This window comes from Coffea arabica, chromosome 7c (assembly GCF_036785885.1).
Source record: "Coffea arabica cultivar ET-39 chromosome 7c, Coffea Arabica ET-39 HiFi, whole genome shotgun sequence".
Taxonomy (NCBI): Eukaryota; Viridiplantae; Streptophyta; class Magnoliopsida; order Gentianales; family Rubiaceae; genus Coffea; species Coffea arabica.
Window position 1 is genome coordinate 15818531 of NC_092322.1, and position 16279 is coordinate 15834809.

General features: G+C 36.8%; 2 protein-coding genes across 13 annotated transcripts; one reads left to right on the forward strand and one right to left on the reverse strand.

Moving 5' to 3' along the window:
- The first annotated feature begins 667 nt into the window (after nt 1-667).
- Nucleotides 668-7157, forward strand: LOC113699279 (putative disease resistance protein At4g10780). The gene is made up of 4 exons (XM_027219530.2): nt 668-1017; nt 1826-1974; nt 4116-5535; nt 5774-7157. Exons 3-4 carry the CDS (start codon nt 4120-4122, stop codon nt 5801-5803), a joined length of 1446 nt encoding a protein of 481 aa, XP_027075331.1. The 5' UTR covers nt 668-1017; nt 1826-1974; nt 4116-4119; the 3' UTR covers nt 5804-7157.
- Nucleotides 4553-14776, reverse strand: LOC113699278 (disease resistance protein At4g27190-like). 12 transcript variants are annotated; one of them, XR_011817891.1, is made up of 6 exons: nt 14497-14776; nt 10187-13163; nt 7722-8353; nt 5780-5982; nt 5406-5528; nt 4553-5300 (listed from the first exon to the last, which is right to left on the reverse strand). XR_011817891.1 is itself a non-coding variant. In XM_072058187.1 (3 exons), the coding sequence occupies exon 2, from the start codon at nt 13156-13158 to the stop codon at nt 10210-10212; it is 2949 nt and encodes a 982-aa protein (XP_071914288.1). In that variant the 5' UTR covers nt 13159-13163; nt 14497-14776; the 3' UTR covers nt 9768-10013; nt 10187-10209. The 12 variants fall into 12 exon arrangements, 1 of the variants encoding a protein (XP_071914288.1); XR_011817890.1 differs by having other exon boundaries at nt 5780-5998; XR_011817892.1 differs by having other exon boundaries at nt 4553-4908; nt 5000-5300; nt 5780-8353.
- Between the last annotated feature and the right edge of the window lie 1503 nt (nt 14777-16279).

Genomic DNA, 16279 nt, shown 5'->3' on the forward strand with positions numbered 1-16279 from the left:
TAATTCTGAACTTGGACTTGGGGTAGCCAATAATTAAACCGTCCTTTTTAACCAACAGAAGAGTCCTGTCAAATGCCTAGTGCAGATAAATTCTTCTGACATTATTAGTAAATCATTTGGTGATGCAACCAAGATTCAACTAGAAAAGAAAAATATCATGATTAGCAAGTTTGATTTGTGATTATTTGTGTAGTTATGAAAAATTAAAACTATACTAGCCAAACGTAGTAACTTGTCATTGTATGTTTTAGATTTTTTTTTAGGTATCCCTGCAAGGAGTGGATCCCGCAGACTAAATTCTCTGTCTCCCGTAACTTGCTGGCAACGAGGCTCGAACTAGAGACCAAGCCCCGTCTTCAGCAACCCCATGCCACCAGACTAAGCCTCGGGGGCATTGCATGTTTTAGATTAATACAAAGTACAAAATATATATTGATCCACTTGAAGCACATAATAAGATTTTAATTTCCTTTTTTTTTTTTTGGTAGAAAGCATGGCAAGAATTCAATAGCAGGAAGAAAATTATCTGAATTTTTTTCAATCACTTTCCATAACTACGTGTTTCCAATTTTCATGTTTGCATGATGATGCCTCATGCTGAGACCATGTATCCCTAGACCAAAAGTAAATCTCCAAGAGAGCTTCTGATCATTTTCCTCCTCTTTTCAGTGCTGTGTCTATAAACCAAAAAACCATTACAACTTTTGGAAAAAGAACATACAATACAACTCCTAACGCCTCATTCTCCTCCTCCCTCTTTCATCATATCCCGGTGAAAGACTCCCTTCTTCTACCTTCGTTGTTCTCTAGCTAATGCTGTTGAGTACTCCTAATCATATCACATCTTTGTTCCATTATTCTCTGACAGGTTTCTTGGCTATTTGGTTCAGTAGTTTTAGGGTAAAAAGACAACCCCTTTTGGTTCTGTTATTGCACTGTTTGCAGCTTCTTGTAGTTTGCATATCTTTGTCACAACAAGCAGTTCATTTACTTTGCCCACCAGAATTTTCTAAAAAGGTATGTTACCTCTTCTTTCACGTTTCTTGACCAAAATACTCACAAAATATAGAAACCTTATCCTTTATTCTCCGCTCAATTTTTATTTATTATTGTCTTTATCTTTTTAATTCTTAATAACATTTTTCTTCAATGCTTAAATATATATATTCTTATTTTTTTCAAGGAGAATATATACTTATTATAAATTCATATAAGAAAAGCATAAAAGTTTTAGCAATTTTCTTTTTTTATTAGTGATTCCTAGTTGTTAGAATTGATTACTAGAATTAACTTTTCTAACTTTGCATTTTATTAACAATTAATGCTTTGCCAAGAAATTAGTAATTTGTTTTGAACAAGAACTATACCAATGATAAATTAATTGTTAACAAATGTCGAAATCACATAAACTACACTATAAATGAGAGAAAATGCTAATTCAAATCAAAATTTTATTTGAATATATACATACAAATATAAAATAAAATGCATTGGCAACATCAAAAAAAAGGAAGAAGAAAAAGGTTTTACCAAACTTATAAGAAAAAGAGTATGAAAGTTAAAACTTATAAACAGAGTGAAACTTAAAAGAAAAAAACATATAAAGTTTTAGATTAATCTTCTATATACTGAAAGTGTATATACTTTTATCATTAGATGCATGATATATAATATAAATTTAAATTCGAAATTTAAATTTTACATATGTATCATACATCTAATTATGATAGTGTGTACACTGCCGCCAATACGTATAAGATTAACTTTAAAGATGTTGGTTTCGCTTATTCATTTAATTGATATTTCTACTTGGCATTTGTGCAAGGTTTTAGTACTCAAAGTTGGACTCCAACTGGTGCAACTTGATGGTCCTAGCACGGCTGCTGATATTTGACTTCACTATACTTGGCTGACGACCGGACTCCTGACCACAGATCCATCTAGGCTACACGCCACTCTTGTAGTTTAGATAAGGTTAGATTTCCATTATGCATGTGACTGAGTAATGTTCTCGTTTTTCCATATGTACTGGAAGTTAGCTTTTTGTCTCTCTCCAATCCATCACTTCTATTTTATTTTGCATTAATAAAATTTGGATTGGCCCTGTCTCCGAGGTTTGCGTTAAAAAAGAAGAGCATAAAACAACGGGGGCATATTTATCCAAGATATTATAAGTGGAGAATCATCAGAAGGTTAGTGGTGCTAGTTATCGCAAGGAAATTTTTATATTTTTTAAAAATATGAAGAAAATTGCTACATACTCCTATTTATATCGGTGCAATCTGTAATTAATTCAAAATATATATCTCAATCAAAGGTAGGGTATAAGAATCATTTCATCACTATTGATGTTAGTATTAGGCCATAATTGGCTGACAAAGAAGATAGGTTATATTTTTTTAAACTTGAGAAGAGGGCAGCGTTATGGTGAGAAAACTTCAAAGGAGATTTTTGAAATTATCCTTAAAAATTGGTGTTTAAAAGTGTTTTTGAAGGTGTCATACTGTTGCCCCCTCCATTCCTCGCCCTTCCCTCACCATCCTTTGCACCGCTGGATACGGGATCTGGACGATTTTGAGTAATAACCGTTCGGAACAATATAATATTTTTGGAATAAAGTATAACTCTACTTGAACTACTTGTAAGATCTAACAATAGAGACACAATTATTACATATGAGACCCACATGAATAGTAATAAAATATCATACATCTATTATAAGGATGTACAAGAAATTTACAAAGAGTTACAATGTTACACTATTCAGGAATGGTCTCTGCCGCGCGTCCTCATTAGGGTGGCAAACGAATCGAGCGGCTCGAGTCCGAGCTCAACTGAACTCGGTCAACATCAAACTCGAGCTGACTAAGTCAAATTCGAATTCGAAATCAAGTTCAAAAATACTAAATTCGTTAGTTCGCGAGTCGGTTCGAGTTCAATTATACATATATATATATATATTTTATTTTAATATATTTTTTTTATTTTTTATTTTAACAGTAAAATTACATATATATCCCTAAAATTTTATTATTTGTTAAGAAAAATCATTATTATTATTATTATTATTTATTTTTAAAAATAAAATAATTATTTATTTTATTTTTTTAAACTCTAGCTCGACTCGAATTTGAGTTGAGCTCAAACTCAAGCTTTACATTTTGAACTCGTCGAATTCGAACTTCATAAACTTAGGTTGAGACTCGGTTCAATTAGATCAAAATCTAGATTCAATTGGACTTGATTTGTTTGCACTCTTAGTCCCCATCGACCCTCGCTATCCCTTCCCCTTTCCCTTTCACCCTCGGCCCATCTCCTCCTCCCCACCTCCCCCAACCTCTCACCTTCTTCCCCTGCAAACTCTTACATTTTGTATGTCCTTGAGTTAACTCAGTGCAAAACCATATCTACCTGGATGTAGATTGGAACAGCATAAACAACTTTCAGATTGAGAGTCCATTTGCATGATAGAAAGAGATAATACTATGAAAATTGAGGGAAAAAAGATACAAATAATTTAGGGGTATAGGTAAAGAAAGATTAAACTGGGTAAATTCCTGGCACAAATTAACTGAAATGGGGGTGCTTAAAAAAAGAGGAAATGGCATAAGAAAAGGCAAAGAAAGTGGCATAGGATATTAGACGGAAAACACTAGAAAAGGTGAGTGTTCTATGGCAATTTCTCCAAGGAAATTAAATATGGGACAAAGTGAGCCAAGGAGGCTTTGGTTTATTGGTTAAAGGTTCAGATTTTAGGAATTAGAAGTTGTATTTACATGCATGCACTTGGAATGTTTGAAGTAGCAGTTTCCGCCTCTGTTTGGGCTGCCTAATCCACTTGTTCTCAAGAGGGACATCTACAATTGCATCTGCAACTGTGGATACTACTCTACCTAAAATGAGACTAATTATTCTTGTGTTACCGTTGTAATGTTCAGGGCAGCTGATAATCATCTTCTTTCAAATGAACAAACATATCACCGTAGTTATCTATCTGTTCACTCTCATTATTGTTCATTGTCTCTATAGATCACATGTACTGCTTTTGTGGCCCAAATTTCCATTCATTTTGGTGACATGAAATAAAATGTCATTTTGTTCTGCTTCGTTGTCAGAAAAATGCTCAAGACAGTTTTGAACGTGTTTCTGGGAATTGTAGCAAATCTTGGCATAGAGTGGATGCGCAGTCACTCAGGCCTTGACGCAAAGATGAAGACTCTAGAAAGAAGAATTCGTGTGCTGACCAAAAAAGCACGTGACATACACATGACAATAAGACATGAGCAAGACCTACATTCAGGATATAAAAGAAAGAGGGAAGTTGGGGATTGGTTGAAAAATGTAAAAAGAAAGAAAATGAAATACCAAGGCCTGAAAAGAGATTACCAGAGGAGACCATTTCCTTCGCGTATTTCATTGGCACGGTACGTTGATGCAATGATTCAGGAGGCATCAGATCTTCTTGAACAAGGGTCATTTTGCGGTGGCTATATGATTACTGTCCATGAGGAGAGCAAGCCCCTGGTAACAGAAGAGCTGATAGGCCAATCAGTTCAACAAAATTTGACAGACACACGGGCTTTGTTAATGGATGACAAGGTTTCATGCATTGGAATCTATGGTATGCCTGGAGTAGGCAAGACGGCTGTAGCAAGTCATATCCATAACGAGCTATTAAAAGAAGACAAATTTTTGAAGCATGTATATTGGTTCAGTGATGCTAATTCTGAAGTCTCCAAATTGCAGGACGACTTGGCGACAGTCTTGCATCTCGATCTCCCAAATATGGATGCCGGTGATGATAGGAGGGCAGCCAAATTAGCCTCGGCATTAGAGAGGAAGAACAAGTTTGTGATCATACTCGACGGTTTATTGACGCCTATTGATGTCGGAACGATAGGAATTCCTCTAGGAAAAGAAGGGAGGAAGTTGATTGTGGTTAGTCGATCATTGGATGTATGCCACAGAACGGGATGCCAAAAGGAAATTAAGGTGCAACCTCTTTCTGCTGATGAAGGTCGGATGCTGTTTATGGAGAAACTTCGTAGTAGGGACCAAGAGCTCCTACCGGATGTCCAAGAGATTTCCAGGTCTATTTCAGAAAAGTACGGAGGTTTGCCTCTTGGGATCATCGCTAAGGCGAGAAGCATGATAGGGGCTAATGACATTCGCCAGTGGAGAGATGCATTGGCAGAGATGGAAGAACGACCAGATGATGCGGTTTTTGAGGTAATGAAAAGCAGTTTTTATGGCTTGAGAAATGAAAGGTGGAAGACCAGCTTCTTGCATTGCTCTATCCTCTTGAAAGATGAAACAGTTCCAAGGGATGAAGTAGTTAGAGGGCTCATCTCGGAAGGATTTCTAGATAGAAGATGCAGAGAAGCAAAGCTTGATCAGGGTCATACCATACTCAAAGCACTCGAGAAGGCTTGTTTACTGGATCGTGTTGTGAATGATGGAGTGGATTGCTTGAAGATGCATCCTTTGATGAGAGACATGGCCACTGAGATAATGAAGAGTGATCCAACCTACATGGTAAAACATCATCATTATTTTCCTGCATTTTTCTTTTGTAGGACTAGGAATGAAGTCTAATTGCAATGGAAGTAGGGAGTATTGTTTGAGTTGAGATGGTACCATTAACGAATGGGGCAGTGCCAAAATTGCTCTGCTTTTAGGTATAGTATTACTCTTTTTTTTTTTTTCTCCCAAAGTAGAGACAATGAATACTAATGTTTGAGTTGGAAGTGACAAACTTTGTGCAAATTAATAGACATACCAACAGAATGCCATATCCCAGTGACCATGCTGCTGTTAATCGGTTGGACTTGGACAAGCGAAAACGTTGTTGGAGGTTCAACTCAGAAGCCAGAAATTTGCTCTTTCGACCTTGTCGAAGCTTTCCTGTTTCTCTGTTTGTCGGGATCTCTTCCCAAGCTTCTTGAATTCCGGTGACTCGCTTTTCTTCCCTTCTGCCTCCCGCTGGTAAACACCCCAACTGAGTAGTTGAAAGTAAATATATAGAGATCCAAATACTCTTTTTCTTTTTGTCTTTTTACTATCCACCAATTTTGCCTTTTGAATCATGTTTATGCATGCCAAATTAAGCAATTGAAAGTTGGAACTCATTCTAAAACAAACAAATTTATACCCAACAAAAACACATGAGAAAGAAGCCAAACTTGGGGCAAAGAACTTGGAAGATGCAAAAAACGCCTCAAAATGCACCAAATCAAGAAAAGTTTTTCACAGACACATCTGCAGTAAAGTTCTTAAAACAAACCCTTAAAAAACACGAATCCACATCATTTTGCAATAGCATTCCTGATTTTAATCAGTAATACAATCAAATGACTAAACCCTTTGAAACCAAACTATGAAGTCACATGTTAATCATGTTGAATGGATCAAGATCTTTGAATAGATTAGATTTTATTTTCTCTTTAGAATGGAAGCTCTTTTTCTTTTTTCATGTTCTAACCTGAATCAGAGATTAAGCAAGGGTTATGGCCCAGCATTTCACTACTAGACCAGAGAAATTGTAGACTAGGAGGCCGCACATCAATAGCAAGGAGAAATCGAAGAAGACCAGTACAAGATATGAAGTCCTTGCTGGTGTTTTTTGCTATCAACATATGGTATTATCTCTGAGAACACATGACAAAAGTGCCAAAGGCTTGAAGAGGTGAGGACAAAGATAACCACTGGGAAGACAATCCGCAACCAGAGCAACACATGAGATACACATGCTACTCCAGACGCTAAACACTGACAGAGCATCCAATGGAAGCTTAAGGCCCTGCTAGAGCTCATAGACTCAAGACGGATCGCTTTGGGGAATGGATAAAAGGGTTAGGTAGGGAAACTGGAAATGGCATCTAATATGCTGGTTGAGCTGTGGGGGCTTTAAGATGGATTTCCAAGAAAGCCACTCCACGTAACTGTAAGAACATGCTTGAAAGAACTTGACATTTCTAGCCAAATAGTAATATAGGGAAGTGTTTTGTGCTATATGTTTTGGTGGGGAGGGGGGGAGTGGGGGTTTCTACAGCCACAGATGCCCTGGTGCTGAAAACTTTGTCATTCATTTCCACTTCTTGTACCATAAAGAACTGTTACTTATTAACTGTCATTTTAACCTTTAAAATTGACACAAACCTCTAAAGCAAGTATTTATCAAAAAAAAAAAAAAAAAAAAACCTCTAAAGCAAGAATTGGAACTTAATAATGCTAGACCGTCATTTGGTTTTACTGAGGAGAAGAAAGGGACAAATAAAACTAAATGCCATACACTTCCATAAGTGGGATATGGCCATTCTTCTATAGAGGGAAACCAGACATCTATATGAAGTTCAAATACTAGACAACCTTTCCGGCGGACAGATGTTTAGAGCACAGCTGATGATTGGAATCATGGAAGGCAAAATCTTCAGATTTATGTAAGTTTTCTTATTCTCAAAAATACAATCCAAACAATTTTTGCATCATGATTACTCCTTTGATCCTTCCCAGAGGGGTCAAAAGATTCCAAAGCCCACAATTTACACAAAGGAATTTCCTTTAGCTTCTTATTATTTTCAACTCTTCACGAGTCAAAGGCATTAATACTTGGTCCTTGATCCAAATTGCCCTAGATGCAGTGGGGACTGTCATGTACCAAGTCTCACTCAAATTTTCTCACTCAAATTTTCTTATAAATGTTTGGATTTATGGACTCTTACCCAAATCAAGAATAGCGACAGGAAAGAAAACGGATTGTATGAATAAAGTCCTATTTGGTTGTATGAGATTTGTCTGCTTTACAATGGCCGATAGTCACACCCAGAAATTCCATCCCAGAAATTCTTTATCGATGACAGGATATTCCACTATGAAAGACAACTTTAATTTGCTTGGGACTTGTTGGACCAATTCTTCATGGTGTACGTGTTTGTGTCCAACCCGTCCAATTTGTTTCTCCAAAAGCCACTGCTTTGGTGTCCGCTGAAACAAGTTGGATTATGTTTCAAGGCAACTGGATAAATTCTTAAGTATAGGAAAGTTCAAACTCAACACATTCGAAAGCCAATGAGAGTTGAGAAATTAGTGCCCAAAAGGCAGATCAACAATCCATAGCTCTTAATTGCTTAGATGGCATATCCAAGTTGGCTTCCAGCAAATGCTGGTTCAGCTCTATATTAGGCTCGCTTCCTGAGAGAAGCGAAACCTGGGTGTGGTTGAGAGGTACTGGAGCATATTCCAAGGAAATCTAAGATAATAACAAACTTTATTTCCAACTGCGGATGAACACAAAAGAGGCTCCAAGTATTCTCCTCATGCACTTCCCAGCAACAACAGTTGCTGTGCTGCAAAGCTATAATCGTATGGTCAAAGATTAAAGCAAGAAAACACAGGAAATCATATGGTCAAAGATTAAAGCAAGAAAACACAGGAAAATAAACAGATGTCACCTAAGATCTCACCCCAAGACGGGGTAGCACTGATGCAAGCAAGCAAAGAAAAGGGGAAGAACACTATAAACTAGTAATTAGGAATTATTAATCTAATTGGAAGTTTGGGATTCAAAAGAGCCAAACCAAAAAAGAAGCCATGAAAACTGCTAGAAATTCAAGGGGTTCTCAACATGTTTATAGATATTAAGTAAAAGATCTTGAGCATCAGCTAGAATATTTGGTGATGCCACAGCGAAAATGAGGTCAGAGGCTTATTCAAAGTCAAATCAGGAAGAATTGCCAGAGCACCAGCCAGTCTGCTGGAGATCTTACATATCTTCTCCTTTTCTTGGTAAGTGGATCCCATATATCCTAGTATCCCCAATTTGTGAATATTAATAACACAGAATAGCTGTGACTGTCATGGATTGTCTGGAAACGAAGGCCTCTGAGTCAACCGACCATCATGAGAGAGAATTCTAAATGAAATTCCAAACTTTGCCTAATTGGTCTAAATATGTCAGTCATAAGACGAAATATAAGGACGCTTTCAAGACCATTATTTTGCAAGAATTTATTTGAGTACCCCAAGAATGTTATAATCAATTGACTACTTCTTTCCTATCAATGACAGATATGGTAAAAGTAGCCACTTCGGGATCCTACATAGGATCGATTTTAGTTTCACAGGATCGGATCGTAGAATCGTAAGATCCTACCAAAAGCTCTTAAGCAATTAAAGGTTGCAATTCTTTGATAAATTACAAATATACCACAAATATTTTCATTTATTTGCAAAATGGAGCTTCATATTTCACAAATTTACAAAAAAATTGTAGGATCGTACGATCCTACCGATTCTACGATCCTACGATCCTACACGATCCTACACGATCCTATACGATCCTGCTACGATTCTATGCGATCCTGCAAAAAATTAATATGATTTGCGACTCTGCATACGATCCGGATCGATTTTGATTATCCGGATCGTAGGATCGTACGATCCTACGATCCGGATCGCGATTTTGACAACTATGCTTGAGACTAGAAACCCATTTATTCCAAGCCCAAATTGCCAATATAGAAATATAAAGGTTGCTCCTCTAGTTTCTCAATTTGCATTCTCCAGTGATGGATAGATTTCTTGCATTTTTTTTCTACCAAATACTCAACCTGTGCCTTGTACAAAAAGGATGGAACAAGCAAATTATTGCTAAAGGAAGCAAAAATAAGAAAATTGAGAATGCGCAGATGAACACTAGATATTTTCACCATATCAGCCACAAGGAACTAGCCAAAGTAGTAAAGTGCACATAAGTCAATGACCCGAAATAGATAATTACTGCTATTACCTATAGCAAAGAACATGCATTTGGTTGTTAAAAGCAGAACAAGATTTACAGCAAAAGCAGAAATGAGAGCCAAACCAGTACTGCCCCTGATTCTGAAGGACATAGGCAGGACGGATGGAGATACAAATAGAATTTGGTAAAGAATGAAAACAAATGGCCATGGTCATATCAGTGCAAGAATCTCCCTGATATCTAGCTAGCGGATCATCATCAAACACTACTTCACCTATAAGATCAAACAAAACAGAATTTGACAGTATTGAAAGAAAAAGCAACATAGTTGTGTTTCACGTCTTTAACATCATGTTGGATAATCTCAGACAAGTGTTGGTAGTGCAAATAGGGAGTTGTTTAATTGAGGAAGATGGGGAATAATTGAGAAGGAAAAGACGGACTTACTTGAGGATTGAAGGGGACATTGATTAAACTACTGGAGATTCAGCAACAAATTGAACAAAAGGTTGTATGACACTCCCTGAACCAGGATCTTTCCATTGCAACAACTTCCACCACTCAAGCTCTTCATTCAAGATTTCAACAGCTCTAAGGGGCGGGGAGGGAGTTGGTTGTCCATCAATGCTGGAAAAGGAAAGAGGCATCCTTGCAAGATTTTTACACCCTATTACCCTAATATTCTCAATGGAATCACAGATTATTATTCCCTCACAGATGCTCCTTAGTTTTGGCAGATGTTGTAAAGTCAACTTTTTAAGCCTTGGGAAGTTGACAAAGGTTTTAAGAGAGTGTTGGTCACCGTTACTTAGACTGGAACGTACTTTGCCCCCTTCCTTGTCAGCTATTATCTCTTCCAATCGATCACAAAACAGCAATTCAACCACTTCCAGATTTTGAAGGTGTTGCAGCAAACATGGTGTGAATATTGTCGTCATTGTATTGCACCTGCTGATGGTAATTGATTTTAGATGGCAAAAAATCCTACATGGAGGGTCAAATTCAATTTCCCATTTGAAGAGTCCAACAAAATTTGGCAACAAATGGAGACTCAAATGCTCAAGGCTTTCCAGTGGGGCCCAAGGAGATAAAATCATCTCTCCAACTAGTTGGTCTTCAGAAGAAGACACCTTCATGATGCATTCCAGTTCAGGACAATTGTCAATTAAACACAGAGTCAAGCCTCTTCTTTGAATATTGAACGATGAGAAAGCAGTGGTTAAGCAGGCGCTTAGCCCATGACAATTTATTAGAGCTAGTTGTTGAATGTCCTCTGGCAGCACTATGGCACTCTTTCCTCCTCCTAGATCTATGCCACTAAGTGTCACATTGTTATTTATTTGGCATGGAACTGGAGATGGAAACCATAACAGGCTTAGACTTGGGCTCACTTCAATACTATAAAAAATGGGAGTTTCGTAGCTCTGGCGATATCGAACAAAATGACAAAGAGTATCTATATCATAAAATCCACCTTGAAATTCTTCTAGATGTTTCAATGCTTTTAGTTCTTCTACTCTGACTTCCACATTTTCTGGAATCCGGAGGCTTTGAAGATGGGAGAGTTTGCAGATTGTACCATCTGGAATCGTCCTTAATCCTGTACTATCAATGTTTAGGCAGTTCAGATTGACCAATCTTTCCAAGCCTTCAGGCACATTCTTAATAGCAGTATGATATAGATCTAATTCCTTCAATGCCTTGAGCCCCCCTAGTGGCGGTACAAAACTGAGTCTGTAACATTCAGATAGCAACAGTGCAATAAGGTTACTCAATTGTGAAACACTGTTTGGCAGCACTTCAAGGTCATAGTTGCGGCTTAAATCCAGAACTCGGAGGGCTCTCAACTGAGAAAAGAATGAATCAGGAATCGATCTTAAATGATTACTCGCCAAAATCAAGCTTGAAAGTTTAGGGCACTTAGGTGATATGCCTGACGGAATTAATGATATGTTGTTATCTATCAATGAGACCTTTTCCAAATCCTCTTTCCATTCAATCTCATCTGGTATGCGTTGCAAGCATCTTCCAGATTTTACCATATACTTACTGTCAGAGTCTATCATCCTTAGTGCCACATCTCGTATCAAACAATGCATCTTGACACATTCAATTTCTCTATCATTACTTTCCAATAAGCACATCCTTTCAAGTCTTTTCAGTATCACATGGCCCTGGTCAAATAACGATAGCCTCGATCTTCTTTTATCCATGAGTCCTTCCAAAATCAACAATCTTATCAATTCATCCCTTGGAATTTTGTAGTTTTCAGGGTAGAAAGAGCAATACAAGAAGCATTCCTTCAATCTCCGATCTCTCAAGTGATTAAAAGAGAGATGCAAGATATCAAAGAGATTGTCATTTTGCCCAACAAAAGATCCTTCCAACTCTTCTAAGACTTCCCTCCACTCATGAATGCCATGCACTCCCTTCATCCGTCCAGCAATGGTGATAATCCCGAGCGGCAGACCACCGCATCTTTGCACCATAGACTTCGCGATCTCCTTTACATCCAAAGGAAGTTCATGTGGAGGACAAAGTTTCTCCAGAAACAATGTCCAAGCTTCTTTCTCGCAAAGAGGTTCGACTTTTATTTCCTTTTGGCAACCTACTTGACGACACACTTCTAATGATCGACTGGTTACTATCAACTTGCTTCCATCTAAGCCTAAAGGAATTCCAATTTTATTTATGTCAAATGGGATCCAAACATCATCCAATATGATCACAAAATCTTCCATTCTGCTCAATGCTATGAACAATTTGGCTGCTCGTTTCCTCTCATCTTCCTCATTTGAGAGATCCACATTTACGGCTTTGGCAACACTGTCCTGTAATTTATGGATGCTGCCCTCTTGTGGGTCAGCAACCCAGTAAACTCTATCAGCGAATTTAGTTCCAATGACGAAATCCTCATAGATACGTTTTGCTAAAGTTGTTTTGCCCACCCCTCCCATACCATATATTCCAACACTTGAGATCCCATCGTTCAAAAGCCAAGCCCAGATTTCTTTCATATTTATTTCAATTGTTCGGCCTTGCCACTCTGTTTCTACTAGCAGCCCACCAGGCAAAATCTTCTCCAGAGATGCACCCTGCTTTGTAAGTTCCTTAATCATTTTATCAACATGTTGCACCATCTTCCAACGTGCATAAATATTATAAAAGCTAGTTTGCTGGGCTTGCTCTTTGAGGCATTCAAATTCTATTTTTATATCCTCAACTACCTTAAACAACTCTTCAACTGCCCTCTTCCTTTTCTTTTGCTGGTGTGAGTGTGCACCTCGTACTCTCGTGATCATATCACCTGATCGACACGCCAAATGATCAAGTTCTTTTTGAACATGTTGCATCTTCTTCTCAAGGGAAATGTAACCATGTACTGGTCCCAAACCAAGGTCTATAAGTTTATTCGCCATGTTCCCTGCCAGGAAAAAAAAAATTTAATTATCTTGGATTTCCAGGAATAAAGACCAAACATCAAAGGTTTTTGAGACCCTATAAGCCTTCAGATAATTTGTATATGGAAATCATAACATCTCTCAATGAAATTGCTGACAGTGTAAAAGTGAGTCCTAGATAACAATAAATTCATTATAAGCTTCATGGACATTATTCCTAGGCTATCTCTGGTTTTATGGTTCAAAGATTATTTTAATATAGCATTTTTACTTTTACTGATTTTACTTGTAATGTATCTTTGACACAATGTATACACAGTCCTCATGGAAAGGTGTATTTGAACTGTTTGGATTCGAAATCCTATAGGCCAAGTTGATTGAAGTTGTCGGGATAAATCAGGACTCTTCAGATTCAGAATCCACTGTAAGCCCAAAGGATTTTAACTGTAAAAAATAAATGGAATAATTTCTAACTCGCCACGTCATTTGATATTCCTCTCCTTGACTCTTTTTATGATTTCAATCTACATCTCATATTTCTTTACCTTCTCTTTCAGTCTATGTGTTCTCTTTCACCATTCTCACTTTTTCACAGGGAAAAAACAAAATCTCTGCTAATCATGTATAATCATCACATACAAAATAACAAATCTACCAAGAAAATTTACAGAACAAGCAGGTGTCTGAATTCTGATTGAACCACAAGCGTCACTTCTTAGAAATTCAGCTATGGGAAGAATATGTTAGTTGTGACCTTGCGTTAACTCCACAACACTTTGTCATGTGAAAAAAAAAGAAAATCATTATTATTTATTTTTTTTCAAAATTGGTACCGGTCTTCAAGCTAGCTGTTATCTCAGGGATGTTTAGAAGAAAGGCCAGTGAGGTGTTTTGAGTATATGCCTGAACCCAAGAAGGTATTTCATGCTCCACGTGGCATGCCACATGACATAAATCCTTGCTGATTGAATCCAGTTTGAAAAAGCTCAACACTCATTCCTTTATGCAACCTTTCAAATCACTTGCTCACCTTACCAATCAGTTGAAACACAGTCATCCTAATATTGCAATGAAGAACAGGCAAATTATTTGCATTTAAAAAATTGGTAAAATTAACCAACAACAAAAACAAGACAGGGAACCATTACAATGAAAAATACCCCTAATCAATTCCCAACAAGAAATTAACCAACAAAAACAAAAGGCAAGAAAAAAAATGTTCAGCTTAATCTGAAATTATTCATGCTTTTTGGAAACCTAGAAATAAAAAATTCTTCGTACATTTGAATTCAAAATCAATCAGACACAGAAAATTCATCGAAAATCATAAAACGCAAACAATAATTGTCGTATTACCTCAAATGCTGCCCTGAAAACAATTAACTGAACTCGATTTGAGAGAAGCTGGTGCCGCCTGGACAATCTGGAAGAACAGACGCAGATAAAATTTCTCCAGGAATGTGTAATGAAGTAAATACATGAGTCCGAGTTGACTCATAAGACGAAGGGCGAAGACTTTCAGGTGGGAACTCTGAAGTTAAGAGCGGCAAAATGTGAAGAAATTTCCTGCAGTTTTCTTCGAAATTCTGTTGGGTAATATTGCGGTTAACCCCCTGTCGTCATAAACTTGTGTGATTTTGGCTCTTAAATTTTACTTATCCTCATTTCACCTCCTTTTTTTTTTTGGTATAAGTCCCTCTATTTATATCTATGTGATTTATAGTTTAAAATTTTGAAATTGTTTACATTTTACACCCGATGTTGTTAGATTGAAACACCTGGCTTGAACTGGAACTTGTGAGGAAGGGAATCTCATACTTATGGAAAGGAAAGGTATGGAAAGCAATCTTGAAAAAAAAAAAAAAAAAAAAAAAAAGGGAAAGGAAATGACTAATGAGCCCGGAGGATGAAAGCGTGCAATCATCAACTTCAAAGAAATGTCCTTTATTTTGCTGAAGTGAAGGAAATTATTCTTGGAAATTTAATTGGGTTTACCTGTTATCTTCGGGTCTTCCTTGTGTGGATGTATACAGGATTAAGCGGTTAAGCAATTTGCAAGTCATTGACCTCGGTCAATGCGTCAATGGAGATTGGAGATAATAGGAGGAAATTTCTTTCTTTTTCCCTATGAATTCGCAGGTGGGTGGAAAAAATTTGTTTAAAAAAAAAATCTTGGTAACGAAGCAAAGTGACTTTTGTAGAGAGAGAGAGAGATTATATGTGTGTGCATACACACGCACATTTTGAAGGTAAATTTGTAGGTTTCTTTTTAAACTTTTTCCGTTTAAATTCGGGAGGGAGGAATTTAAGAAACGAGAAAGAAGATGAAAGGGATTTGAACCCAATAACTCTAAGGATGCGTTTGATAAAGTTGAAATTCAAAAACTGAGATCTGAAATTTGAAGTCTAAATCCATTAAATTATTGAATTATTAAATACTAAATAAGATACATTTGAGTGTATGTTACATTAAGTGATAAGTAAACAGTTTACATTTATTTTTGAGAGCAAATTTTGTCTTGACAAGCATTAGTTGAATGGATCACGGTCTCATAAATTGAGTTATTGTCTAGTTCAAGTCTGTTGTTTAATTCTTATAATATCTAGTTTAAACTAACACAATTTTGGTATAAAATTTGAATTCTTTTTATAACTTATACAACTAAGTTTCTATAAAAATCACTATTACATCAAAATTGAAATTGTATGAGTTTATACCTTATGTTATTAGATTGACACAATTGGTTTGAGTTGGAACTTGTGAGGCCCCAAATTCCTACTTGAATTCTACAAGCTATACAATTGTTGCCCCAAAACATTAGGATTATAAAAAATTCAAAATCGAAATTGCACGAATTTACACCCGATATTGTTAAATTGAAACAACTAATTAGAACCGGAACTTGTGAGGCCTCAAAGCCCTAGTTGTATCCTACAAGTTATTATAATTGTCGGGATGCCCCGAAACATTGAGAGTACTAGTATGATTCTGGCCGCTGCGTACTGATATGATCAACTAAATCTGTAACAATGAGGATAATTTGCTAAGGTTCAAGAGGTAAATAATATTAGAGATAATGATATTAAAAATTAGTTTTCTCCATCCTAGGACACTAGTTCAAAATTATTTTTTTATTTA

Coding starts and splice junctions, on each gene's coding strand:
- LOC113699278 (XM_072058187.1), bottom strand. CDS start 13,158: ATGGCGAATAAACTTATAGACCTTGGTTTGGGACCAGTACATGGTTAC.
- LOC113699279 (XM_027219530.2), top strand. CDS start 4,120: ATGCTCAAGACAGTTTTGAACGTGTTTCTGGGAATTGTAGCAAATCTT. Junction 5,536..5,773: donor AGAGTGATCCAACCTACATG/GTAAAACATCAT, acceptor GCAAATTAATAG/ACATACCAACAGAATGCCAT.